The 17,303-nt window shown below is 38.8% G+C and overlaps 1 protein-coding gene and 1 pseudogene across 1 annotated transcript; both read right to left on the minus strand.

Moving 5' to 3' along the window:
* Window positions 1–100: 100 nt before the first annotated feature.
* Window positions 101–6,876, minus strand: LOC119480573 (annotated as a pseudogene).
* A 981-nt stretch (window positions 6,877–7,857) lies between these two features.
* On the minus strand, window positions 7,858–14,163 carry LOC119480574 (solute carrier family 22 member 13-like). The gene is made up of 9 exons (XM_037756961.1): window positions 13,587–14,163; window positions 12,157–12,260; window positions 11,829–11,983; window positions 10,813–10,984; window positions 10,588–10,708; window positions 10,396–10,490; window positions 8,456–8,670; window positions 8,181–8,289; window positions 7,858–8,056 (listed from the first exon to the last, which is right to left on the minus strand). The coding sequence occupies exons 1-9, from the start codon at window positions 13,959–13,961 to the stop codon at window positions 7,858–7,860; spliced, it is 1,545 nt and encodes a 514-aa protein (XP_037612889.1). The 5' UTR covers window positions 13,962–14,163.
* Between the last annotated feature and the right edge of the window lie 3,140 nt (window positions 14,164–17,303).

The following is a 17,303-nucleotide window of genomic DNA, read 5'->3' on the forward strand; positions in this document are numbered from 1 at the left end:
CTATGTATAGATCTATATAGATATATATATGCAATATATTAACATTGAAATTCCAATAAACTTCAAGCTACAAAATGTACTAAACTGGTCTTTAACAAATTATGACTTTTAAATGAAATAAAATCCTTGATTGTTTGACACTTCAAAATTACTGATCAGCTTAATTTCTGCTTCCTAAATTGTAGATAAATTGTGGTTGACAGCTACCATACCTGATTATAAATAAGGAAAAAGAGAAACTACAAACTTCTGATTATGATTTTAGTATAAATTAAAGTTTGTGCTCTTCAATAATTTCTTCAGTAATGTATCTGTTCCCCGTAGGTCCATTCGCTGGTTTTCTAAAATTAAAAACAGAAAAAAGGATTATTATATTGAATTATTTACACTCAATACAGTTAGTCTATTTTGAATATATGTATATTTTTTACAAATACAGCATTTATACTCAGCTCACTTAAGCTCAGTGTGGTCCTGAAGTTCAACATTGAGGGTTTCAGGCAGTAGCAAAGAGAAACCTCCAGCAACAATGGGGACGATGCCGTATATCAGCATGGGGATGGTGTAATGGTAGACGTCCAGGAGGCTGATCAGTGGAGCGAGGATACCCGAAACACGCGCACACATGGAGTTTACACCGAAACCATTATGCCTGCAAGAACGCACAATGGACTCATCAGGAATCGCACACTGATTGAGATGATTCAGTAACAGCCCATAAATTACAGTGTACTTGATATGTATATATAAGATATCAATAAAATACTTGGTTGGTACCTATACCAATATAAATATATAATTAAAGGGTGAAGAAGACAAGATATAAGGAAAATTAGTCAATAATAAATTAATGTTTAAAAAAAAGATTACACTTAAATATTTGTTGTGTCTATTTAAAGGGACTGTTTGTAACTTCTTACATGTATAAATCAATCCGGGTCGGTGTCCCATGCGCGCTCGCGTGTGGCTACGCTGTTCAGACAAGACTCCAACACAAACTACACGGAAGCACCAAAACCACAAAGTTATATCTAGTGAAGCCCGTCTTGCAAAACAGTGTTGGTCGCGGTCGGAGGACGCGGGGGAGACCGTAGCTTTGGTCTCCAGGGCCGGAGTCTCTGCTCCTCTGCCTGCCTGCCTGCCTTCAGTCACAGCTCACTCCACCTCATGTGCATGCGCGCACACTACACACTGCAGAAGAGTTCGTTTAGCTCTGAAAATATCTATTGGATGTACAGTGGACGTTTGGGCAGAAATAAATGCTGCAGATCCTCCAGACCAACAGAGGTTTCCCGTGCCTTGTGAAGTGACGGGGCTCTGCAGCGAGAAACGTTATCGTCTCTGACCGAGTGCCGATGTCTCCCCTGTTTCCTCCGGCCGCGGTCGGGAGGCTGAAGCAGGAAAAAACAACACTAGGATCAGTATTGATTCATGGAGAGACCTTCGTCTGGTCAGCTACCATTACTGCCAAACAGCTGAAATATAGAGTGACATTGTGGTTTTAGCTGATGTGTGTCGCCTCACTGTTTTGACAGGTGCTCGCTCACATTCACGTATCGCGTGCACACCGGCGAGCGCGAGCAACAGGACACTGACTTTCGTTGACTTAACGGCCACAGGTGTCGCTGTTACAACCAATTTCTGATTCTTACAAACAGTTCCTTTAATGATTACAGAGCACAGAAATATTGTTTCTGTGTATAATATTGGGAAATTAAAGTGTTCACAGTTTTTATATATGGAGAACTTATTATTAATAATATCATGTCCGATGTTCCCATCTTGTTACATGTTATATAAATGGGCTGTAAAATGAAGTGTTCTCATGTTCATCTCTTTTTCACTGTAGTTACAATGTAGGTACGGGGTATGCGTGCTGTAAAATAAAATGGTCCATTGTTCACAATATTTTCACAGTAATTATTATGTGCGCTGTCAAATAAAGCAGTCTTTTTCACAGCTTTTTCAAGATAATTACTAATTAAATAAATATTGGGTATGCAGGTTTTAATGAATACCAATAAATAAAGAACAAACTGACAGACAAAATATTCACAGAGATATCAGTGTTAACAACATGTTTAATGTAATCATGAGCAGCAGCAGAAAGAGTGACATTACCTTAAAATGGTTGGGTATAATTCTGGAGTGTAAACGTAGGCTACGGCGAAAGAGGCAGCAGCAGCAAACTTCCCCAGTACGGCTAATGTTGTTACCACCACAGGAAGATCTGATGGGTAAATAGTATAACAGAAAATGCTTAACATTGAAAAATTGACACCTTTATGACAAATGTTTTCAGATACTAAAAACATGTCCAAGGTTTCGAAGATACCATTTGGGACAGCAAGGACCACGAGGCAAGCAGCACCCCCAATGAACAGGAAGCCTGCTTGACATATTCTCCTTCCAAAGTGTTGAATTGCAGCCAAAGTACTCAGGTTTGCAGGAATTTTGACAAGACCAAAGATGAACTGTGTGAGGTAGATATTCAGGCCAAAACTGCCAACATTCAGGCTCAGTCCATAATACAGAACATTTGCTGAGAACCTAGTATCAGTTGGAGAGTTGGAAAGATATATTCAGTTATCCTAATACATAAAAACAGGATTATTGTAGGTGTACTATTAACATTGTATTAAATATCATTGCTAAACATTATTCTTGTTTCTCATGTATAATGATTCACTTACTGAGAAAGACAGTGGCATAGACAATTATCTCAATTAAAGAAGACACACCAGTTAAAGCCCATGATGAGAGTACATTTTCTCGGTATCCGGAAGATGTCCAACATGTTTCTTCTTTCGGATGTACCCTCCATCTCAAGCTAAACACGTAAAAAGTACGTTTTTGAAAATGTACATGTCATCAAGAGTGTAGCGAGATTGGTGCGTGCTACTCTGAGAAGCATTTTATCTCGTTTTGCATCTACTGGGAAGAGAAAAACACATTCTTCTGTCCGGGAAGATTTGGTCACTAACAGATGGGAAGGTTCGGAAGAAGGAACAATTTGTTTTGTTAAGGGGCCGTGAATCGTCCATCGAGCGTCAATTTTGACATTATCCAGGTAAGATAATAAAATTGTATTACTCTGGGAGAATCCTCTTCCCACTTAAGTCAACAAGAATTGTTAACCCTTTCTGACTTCAAAGGAACATTGGTAACCCTTTCCCATTTACCAAATTAACCCCCCCTCCTCAACTATGAACAACCTCAACTATGAAGCTGCGATGGAGCGACATCCCCACCTAGTTTTCATCTGTGGTAATGTGCACATTGTATGTTGACCAATAATAAATTTTTTTAGAAGTCATCATGTGTTGGACTAAGTTTTGACGTCTTTGTTGTATAATCATTAATGGTATTGTAATACATTTTTAATGTTTTAATCAGTGATGATCAATAGATGTAATACCTTAAGTTTAAAGTTGTTGAGAATGAGTAATAACTTGAACTTAGAATTCAATTTTGATACTAATGTTTGATCAGAATATTAGTGGTTATATAGCTTTTTGATATGTGTCTGTTTCGTGCAAAGGAAGGAACTCTAAATTAGTGAGGAGGCAATTGTGATTTTGCTGTGTAACGGTTTTATTCAATAATGAATCGATGTGAATCTGAGAGGATTTCGACCTCTACCTCCTTGAGGGGGTTAAAGAAAAGGTGACACAGAGTCACCGACAGCAGATCGCTTCAGAAGTTTGCTCCAGTAGGAGGGGTTCTGGGGATCCTCTGAGATCTCTCAGAGAACTTCCTCCAAACCTCTCTGTTTAATACACACATTTCCATTAAGTGTTTATTTTCTACTTCATGTTAATTTTTCTTAGTCAAGTGACTTCTAAAGGACAGCATTTTTAAGATCTTTTGTTTATCTCGCGTGATTTAAATGACAAATGTTTGGCCGGCATTTCAAGGTTTATCCGCGAAATAAATTATGAATAAATATATTCTCAAAACTTTCAGAAGATCGTCTGACATCAAGTTTTTGTATTTCTCGACGAACTATCAGCCAATCAACTCAAAGATCCAACTTTCACTGTTATGGCAAGAAATTTAAAGACTTCCCAGCTTTGGTATCTGAGGGCCGGGTATTGAGGTCTCCTCTCCACTGAACCGACAGGAGGAGATCCGCACAGAAAGTGTGCAAAGAAAACAGCTTGAACCCACCAGAACCAACACCGCAATGGAAGTAAGAATTTTCCGTAGCTGACTTTGTTCAAGAGTTGTTTGTCAGGCGTATTTTCTAAATCTTTTAATCTTCCAAATTACTAATTGCAACTTTTATAGCTTCTAGAGAGAATAATCATACAATTCCAATCAGTTGCTTGTGTCATTGGATTTTCATTTCATTCATCCATTAATTACCAGTGTTAATTATTGTATATTCATCACTTAATTTATTCAATTATCACAATTTATGGTAAATAAATGTTTTACTTTATCATTACGTCGTGGTCTGTGTGTGTATTTCAGAGCAGAGCTTGGATCAATGAATTCAGAATTTACACTTCAGATTTGAGACTGATCAATGATCAATACTAATATTAAAAATAATTTCCTCTGTTTTCTATAAAAGAAAAAGGTGGTGCCCCTTTTCTAATTTACGAGTGTTAATATTTAATTACATGTAGAGCGGTTGAAGGCTACAGGAGGATGGTGTGTTTGAAAGTGTGTTTGATGCAGATCACCTTGTCTAGCAGATCTACCGAGACCGTCCTCCCGTTCACCCTGGCTGCCCTCCGGAGCTCCCTTTGTGCCTCCTCCTTCCTGTCCTGGGTCATCAGCCAGCGAGCTAACTCTGGGAAAAACCTATTGGAGCACATGTTCAATATCACAAACTATGATTTAGATGTTATAATTAAAACCTCTCTGTTTTTGGCGAGTAGCACTTTATGAACTTGTCAAAGTGTGCTGACCAGTAAAAGATTCCCACGACAAGGAGAAGAGGGCTGAAGAGCACCAGCTGCAGGATTCTCCAGTTGTTGATTAAATAGGCAATGCCAGCCAATAAGATCAGTCCAACAGGAATGAACAATACGATGACCATTGAACAAAGAGCAGCCTTAGAAGGATCAGTCCACTCCATAGCTGTAAGGCAGATGAGGATTGCACATATTGAGTTATATTATTTCAGTGGTAACAACAACTTTCAGTAGTCCAATTTTTGCCACTTCAACTACTTCATACAATCTGAGTGTCCATAGACACAGACAAACACTGTACCTACCCATTACAGATGTGTTCATTATAATGACACATGCTGAAGTCCCACAGAAAAAGTTTAAGACCATGTAAATATACTGTAGATGTTTGGTGAGAAAGCAGCACCCACATCCAACAATAGTAGGAGAAAGAGGGAGAGTAGGATTGCAAAGCGTCGACCAAACCTACAAAAACAGGAGAAACAACAATTGCTTTGTTTTAAAGGACACAAAGTAAATCGATATACTGTTTATCTTTCACTGTTTGCTTGTTATAGAATTGGTTTCATTTTTGGGTAGATGTCCATTTGAGGGTTTGTGTACAGAAGTTACCTTTTATTTTTTTGCCATGTCTTAAACTGACTTTTTGTTAAAAGTAAAACTTTAAGGTCTTGATTTCACAGCTTTATATTTCAACTCTGAGGAGACCTTTCTTTAAGTTGGTGATATGCACTTTGGGGGGATACATGAATGATAAAGGGGATAATAAAGTGTCCTCTTGGTTGCCCATCCAGTAGAGGAAACGTGATAATGTGCCCTCTAGGGTGCCCTTCCAGTTGAAAAAACGGGATAAAGTGCCTTATAGGCTGCCCGTCTCGTGGAGAAAACATGATGAAGTGCCCTCTAGGGTGCGCTTTCAGTGGAGAAAACAAGATGCAGTGGTCTCCAGGAGGACATTAAAATGGAGAAAACATGATGCAGTTCCACATAGGCTGCCCTACATGCTAGAAAATGTTCTGCATGCTGGCAACGACTACTCTGAAACCAAAATCTTCTTATGTCTTACAAAGAATAAGAACTATCATTTACATTGGACAGGAAGTGAGAGTGAATGCATTATCCGTACCTGTCAGAAATTGTCCCAAACACCAGCGATCCAACCAGAGCACCTGCCATGTAGATGGACTGTGATGCCTCAATCAAGCCACTCTTGTCACACACCAGGTCAAACTGAAAAGACAAAAGGATTATGAAAGGAGGAGAATGGACAGGAATGGATCAAAGAAAGAAAGCAGGGCCATAGTAAGTAATAATACAAAAAACTGAGGGACTGTGTGAGCAACAATTTGGACCCTGAGGGTCTAGAATATAGTAGGGACCCTAAGGTATGTGCTTGCTTACCTCTGTCACAATGCTGGAAGTATCTATGGGTGTCTCATAGTCCCATCCATCTATGCATTCAGTTGTAGTGTTAATCCCATACGCTTCAATGGTCTCCAAATCCAAATCCACAGGTGTGAACATTTTACAGCTATCTATGCTTCCATCCTTTTCGACCGGATGGGTGAGATTTCTTTGTCTCTCATCTGTCAGATTTGGCCCACGCTCCAAAATCTAATCAGTGTTACAGTGATGTGGAAATTTCATTCCTGTTAACGCCTGACCAATCACGTCGAAAGCTACAAACATGCTGGGGATGCATAATGCAGCCACTAACCGTTTCTGAAACAAACCAAACTCCCCAATCTCCTTTAGGATCTGCCCGAAGTTGCTCATATTGAAATGCGGCTGAATTTGCAGAGGTTCTTCATCAAAGTGCAGTGTGGGAGATGAATGTGCTGAGCTTTGAATGCTATCAATGTACAAGGTTAATCCACTGTATCTACTAATTAATATTTAACCCATATGAATGTGATATGGTGCTGAATATAGCTCTTACGTTTTAGGAGGGAGCAACAGTTGTCAAGCCTCCAACAAATGTAAAAGTCCGTCCCGACAAAATATAAAAATGAGCAATAACACAGATAAGGACGACACATAACTCTACATACCTCAACTTAAAGTAATTTCTGTAAACAAATGCACTCAGACTACCAACACTAACATATATTTGGTATAGCACCTAAAACAGGAGAGTCTGATACAGTCAAAAGTCAAAGAGCAAAAATGTGTTTCAAGTTTAATCTTCAAAGCATTGATTGAGATCAGATAACACAAACACTGCGTAATAAGCACACATACATTATATATCTACACATATAAGCCTGGCTGTTGTAGTGTTTTTATACCTACATGTTATGATAGCAAGATCTATCTATGTTTTTCTTTGTTCATTTTAATCAAATGATCAAGTTTTATTCAGTGGTTTATATCGTGTAGCCGTTTGGTACCATTCTGCAGCGGATACGGCACTACTGTCAAATATGGAAGAATCAATTATTTGAAGCAAATCAACTAGATGAAATACATAAAACTAACATCTACTCACATAAAGCTTCAGACAAACAGCAATAAATGTGAAGTCAGGCATGCCCTTTTGGACTTGGTTGACTGTCAGGTGCCGAACTCTGTTCTGATCAAGGACCATATATATATATATAAACAGACTGTAACAAAAATAAACAATAAAATCATGTTTAATAAGTTCAACATGGTTCCATTGATGCTTTGTATTTAGGTAGCTTCATTCTGATAAATCCTTGTTCCCAGTTATCGGTTGAGGAAACTATTTTTCTGATATAAAAAAATAGTGAAAACATTGACGTCCCTACAAATTACATTTTTGTGGTCTTTCCTGATTTTTCCTATTTAGTGAAGGATCGTATCTCAGTCAGTATTCTCGGATTTTCTGTAATTAAAAATGAAAAGATCATTATATAGAATTGCTTTGAGTTTCTTGTTAGCGAAATAAGTTGTGAAAGGATTCATCAGCTCACATGAGTTCAGCGTGGTCCTCGAGTTCAACATTGAGGGTTTCAGGCAGTAGCAAACAGAGACCTCCAGCAGCAATAGGTACGATGCCATATATCAGCATGGGGATGGTGTAATGGTAGACGTCAAGAAGTCTGATCAGCGGAGCGAGGATGCCCGCCACACGAGCACACACGGAGTTTAGACCTACACCATTCTGCCTACCAGTATACAGTAGACAATAGACTTATCAGCAATCTCATAGCATGTAACAATAGCAAAAACTGCATTTTCTGCCAACATACTGTAAAGTATAATAACAGATTATATGTTTTACTTCCTTACCTTAGAGTGGTAGGGTATAGTTCTGCAGTATAAACATTGACTATGGAGAAAGAGGCAGAGGCGGCAAATTTTCCCAGTACAGCTATGACTGTTACCACCACAGGAAGGTCTGATGGACAAATAATAAATATGACAAAAACACATCTGTGATACATACATTATGTGAATGGATGTAGCAAGGATCAAAAGGCATAGAATACTGCTTTTCTTAAAATGTCTTTGATGGGATTTGTCCTTGTACTCAAGATGTAAATGTTCAAGATACAACAAATTACCTTTTGGAATAATAAGTATCCCAAGACAAGCAGCGCCTCCAAACAACAGGACCCCTGCTAGACATATTTTCCTCCCAAATTGCTGGATAAGAGGCAAACTTCCCAGACATGCAGGAAATTCTACTGCGCCAAAGACAAACTGTGTGAGGTAGATATCCAAGCCAAAATTGTCAACATTCAGGCTCAGTCCATAGTACACCAGACTTGTTCCAAACCTATTAACAGAGTGGCAGAGATATCTTCAGTGCAACTATGAGGCAAGAGATATACTAGCTTTTTAACCATGCGTTCACGTAGACAACCGGCTGCGTCATGAACAGAGTTGTTCACATGCTTGCCTATGTGCTAATGTGTTACTGGAGGATTCCACCAGAGGGCACATCAGAGAACTCAGACCGTATAGAATATCCGGACTTGCATATAAACAATAATCATGCCGACACTCGAGGAGGTTACTGTATTGTTAATTCTGAGATCACGGAAGAATAAGTGACAGCGGCTCCATCATAGATCATCATAAAGTGAACAGGCTCCATTCCTATAAAAGTTGCTCAGAGGCGCATGAAAGCCAAAATGGCTCAACTACCGAGTGATAAAGTACCCGAATCTTCCGACGATCTTCCAACGATCTTTCGCATCCATTGGGCCCATAAAGCAAGCACTGTAGTTTCTTTTAACCCTGTCTCCCACTGGGACTCATTCATATGAATGGAGGAAGAAAAATAACTCTATGGGCGTGACGAATAAACGACACGGAAATGCAAAATACTTGGGTGCAAATATTTCACATCAAAACTAGTACTACTACTACTACTATACCAGTAGTGGTACGAATTTGCGACAGTTGCAGCATTTTTTCAATAAAAGGTTTGAAAAGATAGGTAGGCAGAGACCAAATCCGAGATCCTATTGACCCTTAATTGTAGAAGGTAAGAACGGATGGAGTGGATCCATGGATGTATAAAGAGAACTGGATACAGTGTTGGAGGCGGGCTCCCATTCATTCCTATTAGAGTTGCTCAGCAGCGCATGATGCCTCGGTCTGGTACTCATTCACATGAACAGAGGAAGAAAAATAACTCTGGATTTGGATCTTGGTACATTTTACAATTTTTAAGACCTAATGATTTAAATAAGGACTGTTCAAGTGTTCTTACCAGGAAGTGGATTTACCTAAAAAAAAAATTATCCGCTGATTTACAGACATTTCTTTCCCAATGTAAGTCCAGGGGAAAAAATCTTTTTGGGCCCAATGGCATCATGTGACAGACACAGAAGTTGTAATTTCACCGTTTGGCCACTACGGAAATTAGCTTCGAAGCCCGACACACTTTCTGGGCGCTTGGGGTAGATGGTACATAAGGCACCTAAATCACGCATGTCATGTAACATCACCATACTGCCCCTACCGTTGTGGAAAAATGACCATTTAGATTTAATAACCAATGTATTGATTTGGGGATGCCTATGTGATTCTCTGTGTTCAAGTTGAGAGTCAGCTGACAGTCAGCTGTACTGAGGAAGTCCTCAAGGTGAATGCCTGATTGAATCAACCTTGTCATGAGGTCAGCAACTTTCGGTTTACCTGATGATACTGTAGATACAGCAAAGCACTCTGACGGTCTAGTCAAAGAACAACCATATGGGTCTTCTCTCCATGCTGCATGAAGTAAAGAGATTTGATTCATCACAGAGTCTATAATCTCTAAGACAACTAGCAACTCTCAGTATTTTAGAAAGATTGTATTCACACTCTACATGTCTTGCGGACACGTAGCGTTCATTTCTGAGGCTGTGCACAACCAACGCTCCAAACGGACACAGGATAGCCTAGGCAGCCATCATGTGCACGTGAACATGTAGTTAAAAGCAAGTATATCTCTTTCTTAAAGGTATACATGTAGATGTGGCAGCAGGTTGTGGTTGAAATGAATACCCACCACACGTAGCTCATTATCAATGAACGTTTTCTCAGATACGATATCCTGAAGATGTCCAACATGCTTCCTCTTTTGGGTGTACCCTCAGCCTCCAGCTAAACAATGCAGGTGGCATTTTTTAAGTTAGTGTAAATGTATTTCAGAGCATTATTGTGTTTGATTTGGGTTGAAAGTGTGTTTGAAGCAGCTCACATTATCTAGCAGATCTTCCGGGACCGTCCTCCCGTTCACCTTGGCTGCCCTCCGGATCTCTTTTATGGCCTCCTCCTTCCTGCCCTGGGTGATGAGCCAGCGAGCTGACTCTGGAAGAATCCTAATTGACAAATAGGTTGATCACAAACTATAGCTTACACTTTTTCTATAGCTAAAATGGAGATTAGCATCCAAAGCATTAAGTGGTCTGAGAGGCTTGCTGACCAGTAAAAGATTCCCAGGACAACGACAAGAGGGCTGAAGAGCACAATCTGCAGGATCCTCCAGTTGTGGATCAAATAAGCAATGCCAGACAACAGTATCAGTCCAACAGGGCAGAAAGTGTGGCAGATAATGGCGCAGAAAGCAAACTTGGAGGAATCAGTCCACTCTCCACCTTCAAAGCAATAATGCAACATAAATAGCATAATTTATGCCATACCATGAAGTTAGCTGTATAGAAAGTTTGCATGTAACTTCATACTTACAGCTGTTTACATTTTTTTTACTAATTTAATTTTGACAATATTTTGTTAAATGTACAGTAGTATGCTTCTGTAATGTAAATTGCCCCAATATTCACTTTATTATGTATATTAATTACTTTATTATAAGGTTACTTGCTAATTATTACCATGAAATCTGCGGATCTGTAAAATGAAGTGTTACCGCACTTTGTTTTGCTGATTATAAAGTAAACTGCAAAACCGAATTTCTTCCCTCTGTGGGGCTGCGACAAGACAGCAAACCACAGCCTAACTTAACACAAAATGTGATGTTATTTGTAAAATTAAAATGAAAGTCAGTTGACTTTCAGTTTGTGATGGGTTTCAGCTGAGAATGTCGACACGTACATTATGATCAGGCCCTTGATGTTTTTAGTTTTGATTTGATCCATGTCCATGCCCAAACTGTAAAGTAAATGAGCATGTCACTTAAATATATCATTCAATCAACTGCACTAACCCAAGCCATTTCCTTTTCAAAGTTTGTGTTAGTGCCTCTGTCAGTCAAATCTATCAATCGCTTAAAGATGCTATGTGTAGAATTTAAAAATGTCTGACTTTGGCGGCCCTCGGTGGTTGTATGACAAAGATACTATGGCAGAGAGCAAAGCAATGCAACCACTATATTAGCAATTTAAAGAAATCTAATTCGAATGTCATCACTCTTTTTAATAACAATAATGCTCTTAAAATGGCACATTCTTCCTGAAGAACAAATGAAGACGTTTTACCTACCTAAAACAAATGGATTAACCATAAGGCCTGAAATGGAGAAGCCACTTAAAAATTTCAGAAGCACATAAACATAGACGTTGGGTGAGAAACCAGCACCGACACTAAACAACAGCAGGAGAAGGAGTGACAGCAGGACCACAAAGCGTCGACCAAACCTACAAAGAGAAGAGAAGAACATTGAGATCCCATAAGACAAGATACACTGCATGTATAAATCTTTGAATTGTTAAAATTAACTTCTATTGATACTCAGTTGATGTAAAAGTAAAAAGCAACCAGTTCAGAATCACAAGTATCAAGCACAATAAAGGAGGGAGTGAATGTGCACCTGTCAGCCATCGGCCCCAACACCAGCGCTCCAATCAGAAGACCGAACATGTAGATGGACTGTGAAGCCTGAATCAAACTGCTCCTGTCACACACCAGGTTGAACTGATAACAGGAAGGATGGTGAAAGAAGAAGAAAAAAAAAACACCTAACTAAGAACTGATCAACTTTTTAAGAACTGAAAATGCAATTTCAGTTGTGAATATCGGTTAAAAACAAATTATAACAGTAGTGGTGATTCCATCATTTTGCACTCTCAAATCTTGTCCCTATAACAAAGTGAGCTTGAGTGGATGCAAATCATTCTAATTTGTTGTAATTGTAGTATTGAGTACTTAAAGCTGAAGTAGGCAAGATTGGAGCAAATACGTATGATTAAAAAAAGTTCCAAGTTGCCAAGTTCCAGTCACATGACCGGAACACAGCCAATAGGAACGCTCTCTCAATGAAATGACCTGTGATTGGTCAAAGTCTCCCGTCACGGGCTAGATTTTCTAAAGCCTGAAAACAGAGCCATGATGAGGTGCAAAAGTATAGTTTTCTCTCAGAACACTTGAATTACAATATGCTGAAAGGTTATTATTTAATTTCTTGCCCAATGATGCCAAAAATATACTGCCTACTGCCACTTTAATGTCATGAAGTTTTAAAATGTGTTGTTTCCTCTTGTGTATCATTTTATGTTGTGATTTGTATCAATATGTTAAACACTATTGCTGACCAGCAGCATTGCCAGATGGGAAACTATCGTACCAGAGGCTTCAAATTATCATATTTTAAGGAAAATTATTGCACGAGTCATAGCCACGAGAACAAATAGGCCTAAATGGGTAATTTTACATGTATTTAAACAGTTTTTGACACGACGTAGCCTTGATGCGTGGAAGAGGGTATGTGTCCATAAGTCTGACATGTTTTTTATATTACCAAATTAAATTACAAGATAGCACGACTGGAAGCCTTTTCATATTCAGCATGAAAACATTTAAGGCCATAAGCTAAGCTAATTAAATAAATAACTGGGCTTACTGGTGCATTCAACGTTATCTCTCGCGCAAACTCTTTTCAAATGAGCGTTGAGTAGCCATGCTCACGAGTCATATTCTTCAACATCATAGCCTACACCAAGCGTGATTGGCTGGAAAAAGATCATGAGAAGAGATTCCTAAACAACGTACAAATTCATTCAGAAATTAATTAAAATGAGACAGCACAGACTAAAACCAACTTGTAAGCGTCACAAAATGGTCAAATTATCATACATTATGGCACTTTCGGTCGTAATTGATGGTAAAGAGAGCAAAATTATCGTATAAATATGATAATTATCGTACATCTGGCAACACTGCCGACCAGCAGCAAGGACCAGACCTGCTGCCACAATAGTTAATAGTAAAAAAAGTGCAAACCTATAAACAACTATCTCTTACCTCTGTAACAATGCTGGAGGCACCTTTGGGTGCCTCAAAATCTAATCCGTTTATGCATCCAGTTGTAGTGTTAATCCTATACGCTTCAATTGTTTCCAAATCCCAATCCACAGGTGTGAACATTTCACAGCTTTCATACCTCCCAGCCTGGTTCACCGGGAGGGTGAGATTTCTTTGTTTCTCATCTGTCAGGTTTGGCCCACGCTCCAAGATCCAGTCAGTGTTACAGTGATGTGGGAAGTTGATGCCTGTAAACATCTGACCAAATATATCAAAAGCTGTAAAAATAGAGGGGATGCATAATGCAGCCACTAAACATTTCTGAAACAAACCAAACTCCCCGATCTCCTTCAGGATCTCCCCGAAGTTGCTCATATTGGTAGCTGGATGTTCTCAGAGTGCAGCGTGGGACAGAGAAAGTTCTGGCTTTAATCAGTATCTATGTATAATGTCTCTCTTTAAGTCAAAAGTAAACAGTATAATGTGATATAAAAGAATAAATACCTGGAGGGTTTGATTTAGAATAAAAACAGGTTCCCCCCTGCCTATCTTTAAAGGCGACATATGAAAAACTTTTTCAGTGCTTGTGCACATATTTGTCCACCAACTGTGAAATAAGACGCACCACTGGAGCTCAGCATAAGATCCATGTCTATGAAAATGCGCATTACGTCCACTGCTATGTGCATCAGCTGAACCGCATCATGCAGCAGGCAACATCACACTATAACCAGGAAGAGACCATTGATGTGTGTTAGCACTACACTTTATAACAATGAAGTTATTGAATATTTCTCCTAATAAAATTCACCAAAATTATGCAAAAGGATATTTTCCGTAGGTTAACTTGAATTAGCAGCAATAGCAAGTTCTTAAATGTAACACTATAAAGGCTTAAAGTGTTATTAATCAAAATCACTCAATAAACAATTCTAACCACAATGTACTTGTTTAAAAGTACAGCTGGACGTCTACTCCTGTGGAAGACTAATGGTGTAGAATGAAAACACTTTTGGTTGGTTTAGAAGTGTAATATGACATTTTTGGTTTTGACCAAAAATTATGCTGAAAATTAATACTGTACAATTATGAACAATTTGCCAACAATAATAATATGCCTCAAACGGGGCACCATAATGTTGGGGACGCATATAGGAGCTGGTCTAGTTATTCGAAAATATTAAAGATAATTATCAATATTAATAAAATTAATATTAATAAATTATCAATATATGTTAATAATAACAGGGCACCAAATTAAGCTCAAAATAAGCTCAAAAGACATCAAAATGGCTTTCAAAAGTAAATAATAATCATACAATTTATAATTATTATTTTATTGAATAATATGATTTAATGGATATTAAATCATCCTCGGGGCACCACTCTTTGAAACAAAGAGAAAAATGATAGCACATTAATGCACTCTCAAAAATAAGTCTCATTAAATATACTAAACTATCAATTTGGAACTTTGATTAATAATTAAATTAATAACTATAACCAAAAATCAAGAAAAATCTTGAAGGATTGTGGAGTTCTTGACACAGCAGCGGTTGGCATTATTCACTCTTGTACAATATTAAACAGACCAGCATGTATAATCCACAAACATTTATTTACAAGATAATAAAGGTTTAAAACACAATATTAATCTAATTAAATAACTAAATTAAACAAGCCAAACAGTGTGTGAGCATGTGTGTGTGTGTGAGAGAGAGAGAGAGAGAGAGAGAGAGAGAGAGAGAGAGAGAGAGAGAGAGAGAAAGAGAGAGAGGGGGGGGGTGGGGGGGGGGGGGGGGGGGGGGAGAAACAAAGACAAGATGGCTACTTGTCTCAAGATGTCTGCATGTGCCTACAGACAATATGGTGAGCAATGTAAAACTACAAAGATGGCTGGATCAAAGATGGCCGCCAACATGTTACCACATGGCCTCTTTGTTCTTCGGAGCACATGTGCTCAGGAGGGACAAGGGGGGGTGTGATGTGGGGGTTGAGATTATCTGAATGTGTATGTTTATGTTTAAACCTAATTCACAGTTTACGTATGTGATCTTAATGTGTGTCAGATAATGCATCAGATGAGACGAAGCCAGCTACGCAAATATCTTAACTACAAATAATATCACAACAATCAAACTCAATGAATAACATTAAACATATCAATACAGGTACATTCACAGAAGTTAAGTTGAACAGTCTTGCTCAGCCATGTGCAATTGCTTATGCTAAAGTAAGCCCAGTACATTACCAATCCATGGAGGAAAAGGTTGCAATTCCAATTTGGAGGAGTTGGAGAAAGCAGGCTGGAGAAGGTGGTTCCAGGGTCAAAGATTGTCCTTGCTGTGCTCAAATCCAGTTGTGCAGTTTGGAGGGAAACTGGTCCAGTCCAGTTTCTGCAGCTTGGTAGCTTGGTGCTAACTTCCTAGCTCTTGTTGCTTGAAGTTAGCTGGTCAAAAAGGCAGGCACTCGCGTCTTCTGTTTTAGAAGTTCCTTGTGTTTATGTCTGTTTTCGAACAAGACATATCCAGAGCAGAGCTGTTTCTACAGCTTCTGGTCTGAAGGGAGAGCTGGGTGTAGGTGAGGGGAGCAGCATCTCACCTCCCGCAGGGCCAAAGGGAAAGAGGAAAGAGGAAAGAGGAAGAACAAAGGAGTGTCCTTTGGTTTTGTCCTGGGTGAATTTCACAAGTATGTGTTAATGAGTCATCATGCTACAGTAGCCATTGGCTACTGAGCTGAGTCCATGGGTCAAGGATCATGTGACTGAGTTCATGTGGTCTCTTGCCACCATCTTTGTATGGTGAGCCCAACACAATTTTACCGAAGTTAGTTTTTCTGCAGTCGTGTCTTCTTCCCTGAGTCACACTCTTTTATTGTTTCGAAAACTACGTACTGATCCATGTCCATCTCCGTCAGTTATACAGCAGCACCGTCCTCTTTTTTCTCTGATGCACAGCACCATCTTCATACGGCTCTTACGCAACTTTCGGTTGTAGAATATAAAAAAAACAGATGTTTTTTTCATTTCTGTCTTCTAGTGATTTTTATTTTTTGCTCTTAGAAATAAAATATGAAAATTAACCCGTTTTTAAATTTAGTTCATCCCTTTTTGACCCTGATAAAGAAAAACGCCTTGTATTTGAATTTAAATTTTTGTACTTTACAATGAAAATCATTTTTTGTATTTTAATATCTTTTTGTGAAAGGAAAATCAAATGACCAAAAGGTACACTGACCAAGCAGCACCCACATCCAACAATAGTAGGAGAAAGAGGCAGAGTAGGATTGCAAAGGGTCGACCAAACCTACAAAAACAGGAGAAAGAACATTTGTTTTGTTTTAAAGGACACAAAGTAAATCTATATACTGTTTATCTTTCACTGTTTGCTTGTCATAGAAGTGGGTACATTTTTGGGTAGATGTCCCTTTAAGGGTTTGTTTACAGATGTAAGTTTTTCTTTTTTTGCCATGTCTTAAACTGACTTTTTGTTAAATGTAAAACTTTAAGGTCTTGATATCCCAGCTTTATATTTCAACTCTGAGGGGACCTTTCTTTAAGTTGGTGATATGCATTTCACTTGGGGGGGATACATGAATGATAAAGGGGATGATAAAGTGCCCTCGTGGTTGCCCATCCAGTACAGAAAATGTGATAATGTGACCTCTAGGGTGTGCTTCCAGTGGAGAAAACATGATACAGTGGCCTCCAGGAGGACC

Source organism: Sebastes umbrosus, chromosome 21 (assembly GCF_015220745.1).
Source record: "Sebastes umbrosus isolate fSebUmb1 chromosome 21, fSebUmb1.pri, whole genome shotgun sequence".
In the NCBI taxonomy this organism is placed as follows: domain Eukaryota; kingdom Metazoa; phylum Chordata; class Actinopteri; order Perciformes; family Sebastidae; genus Sebastes; species Sebastes umbrosus.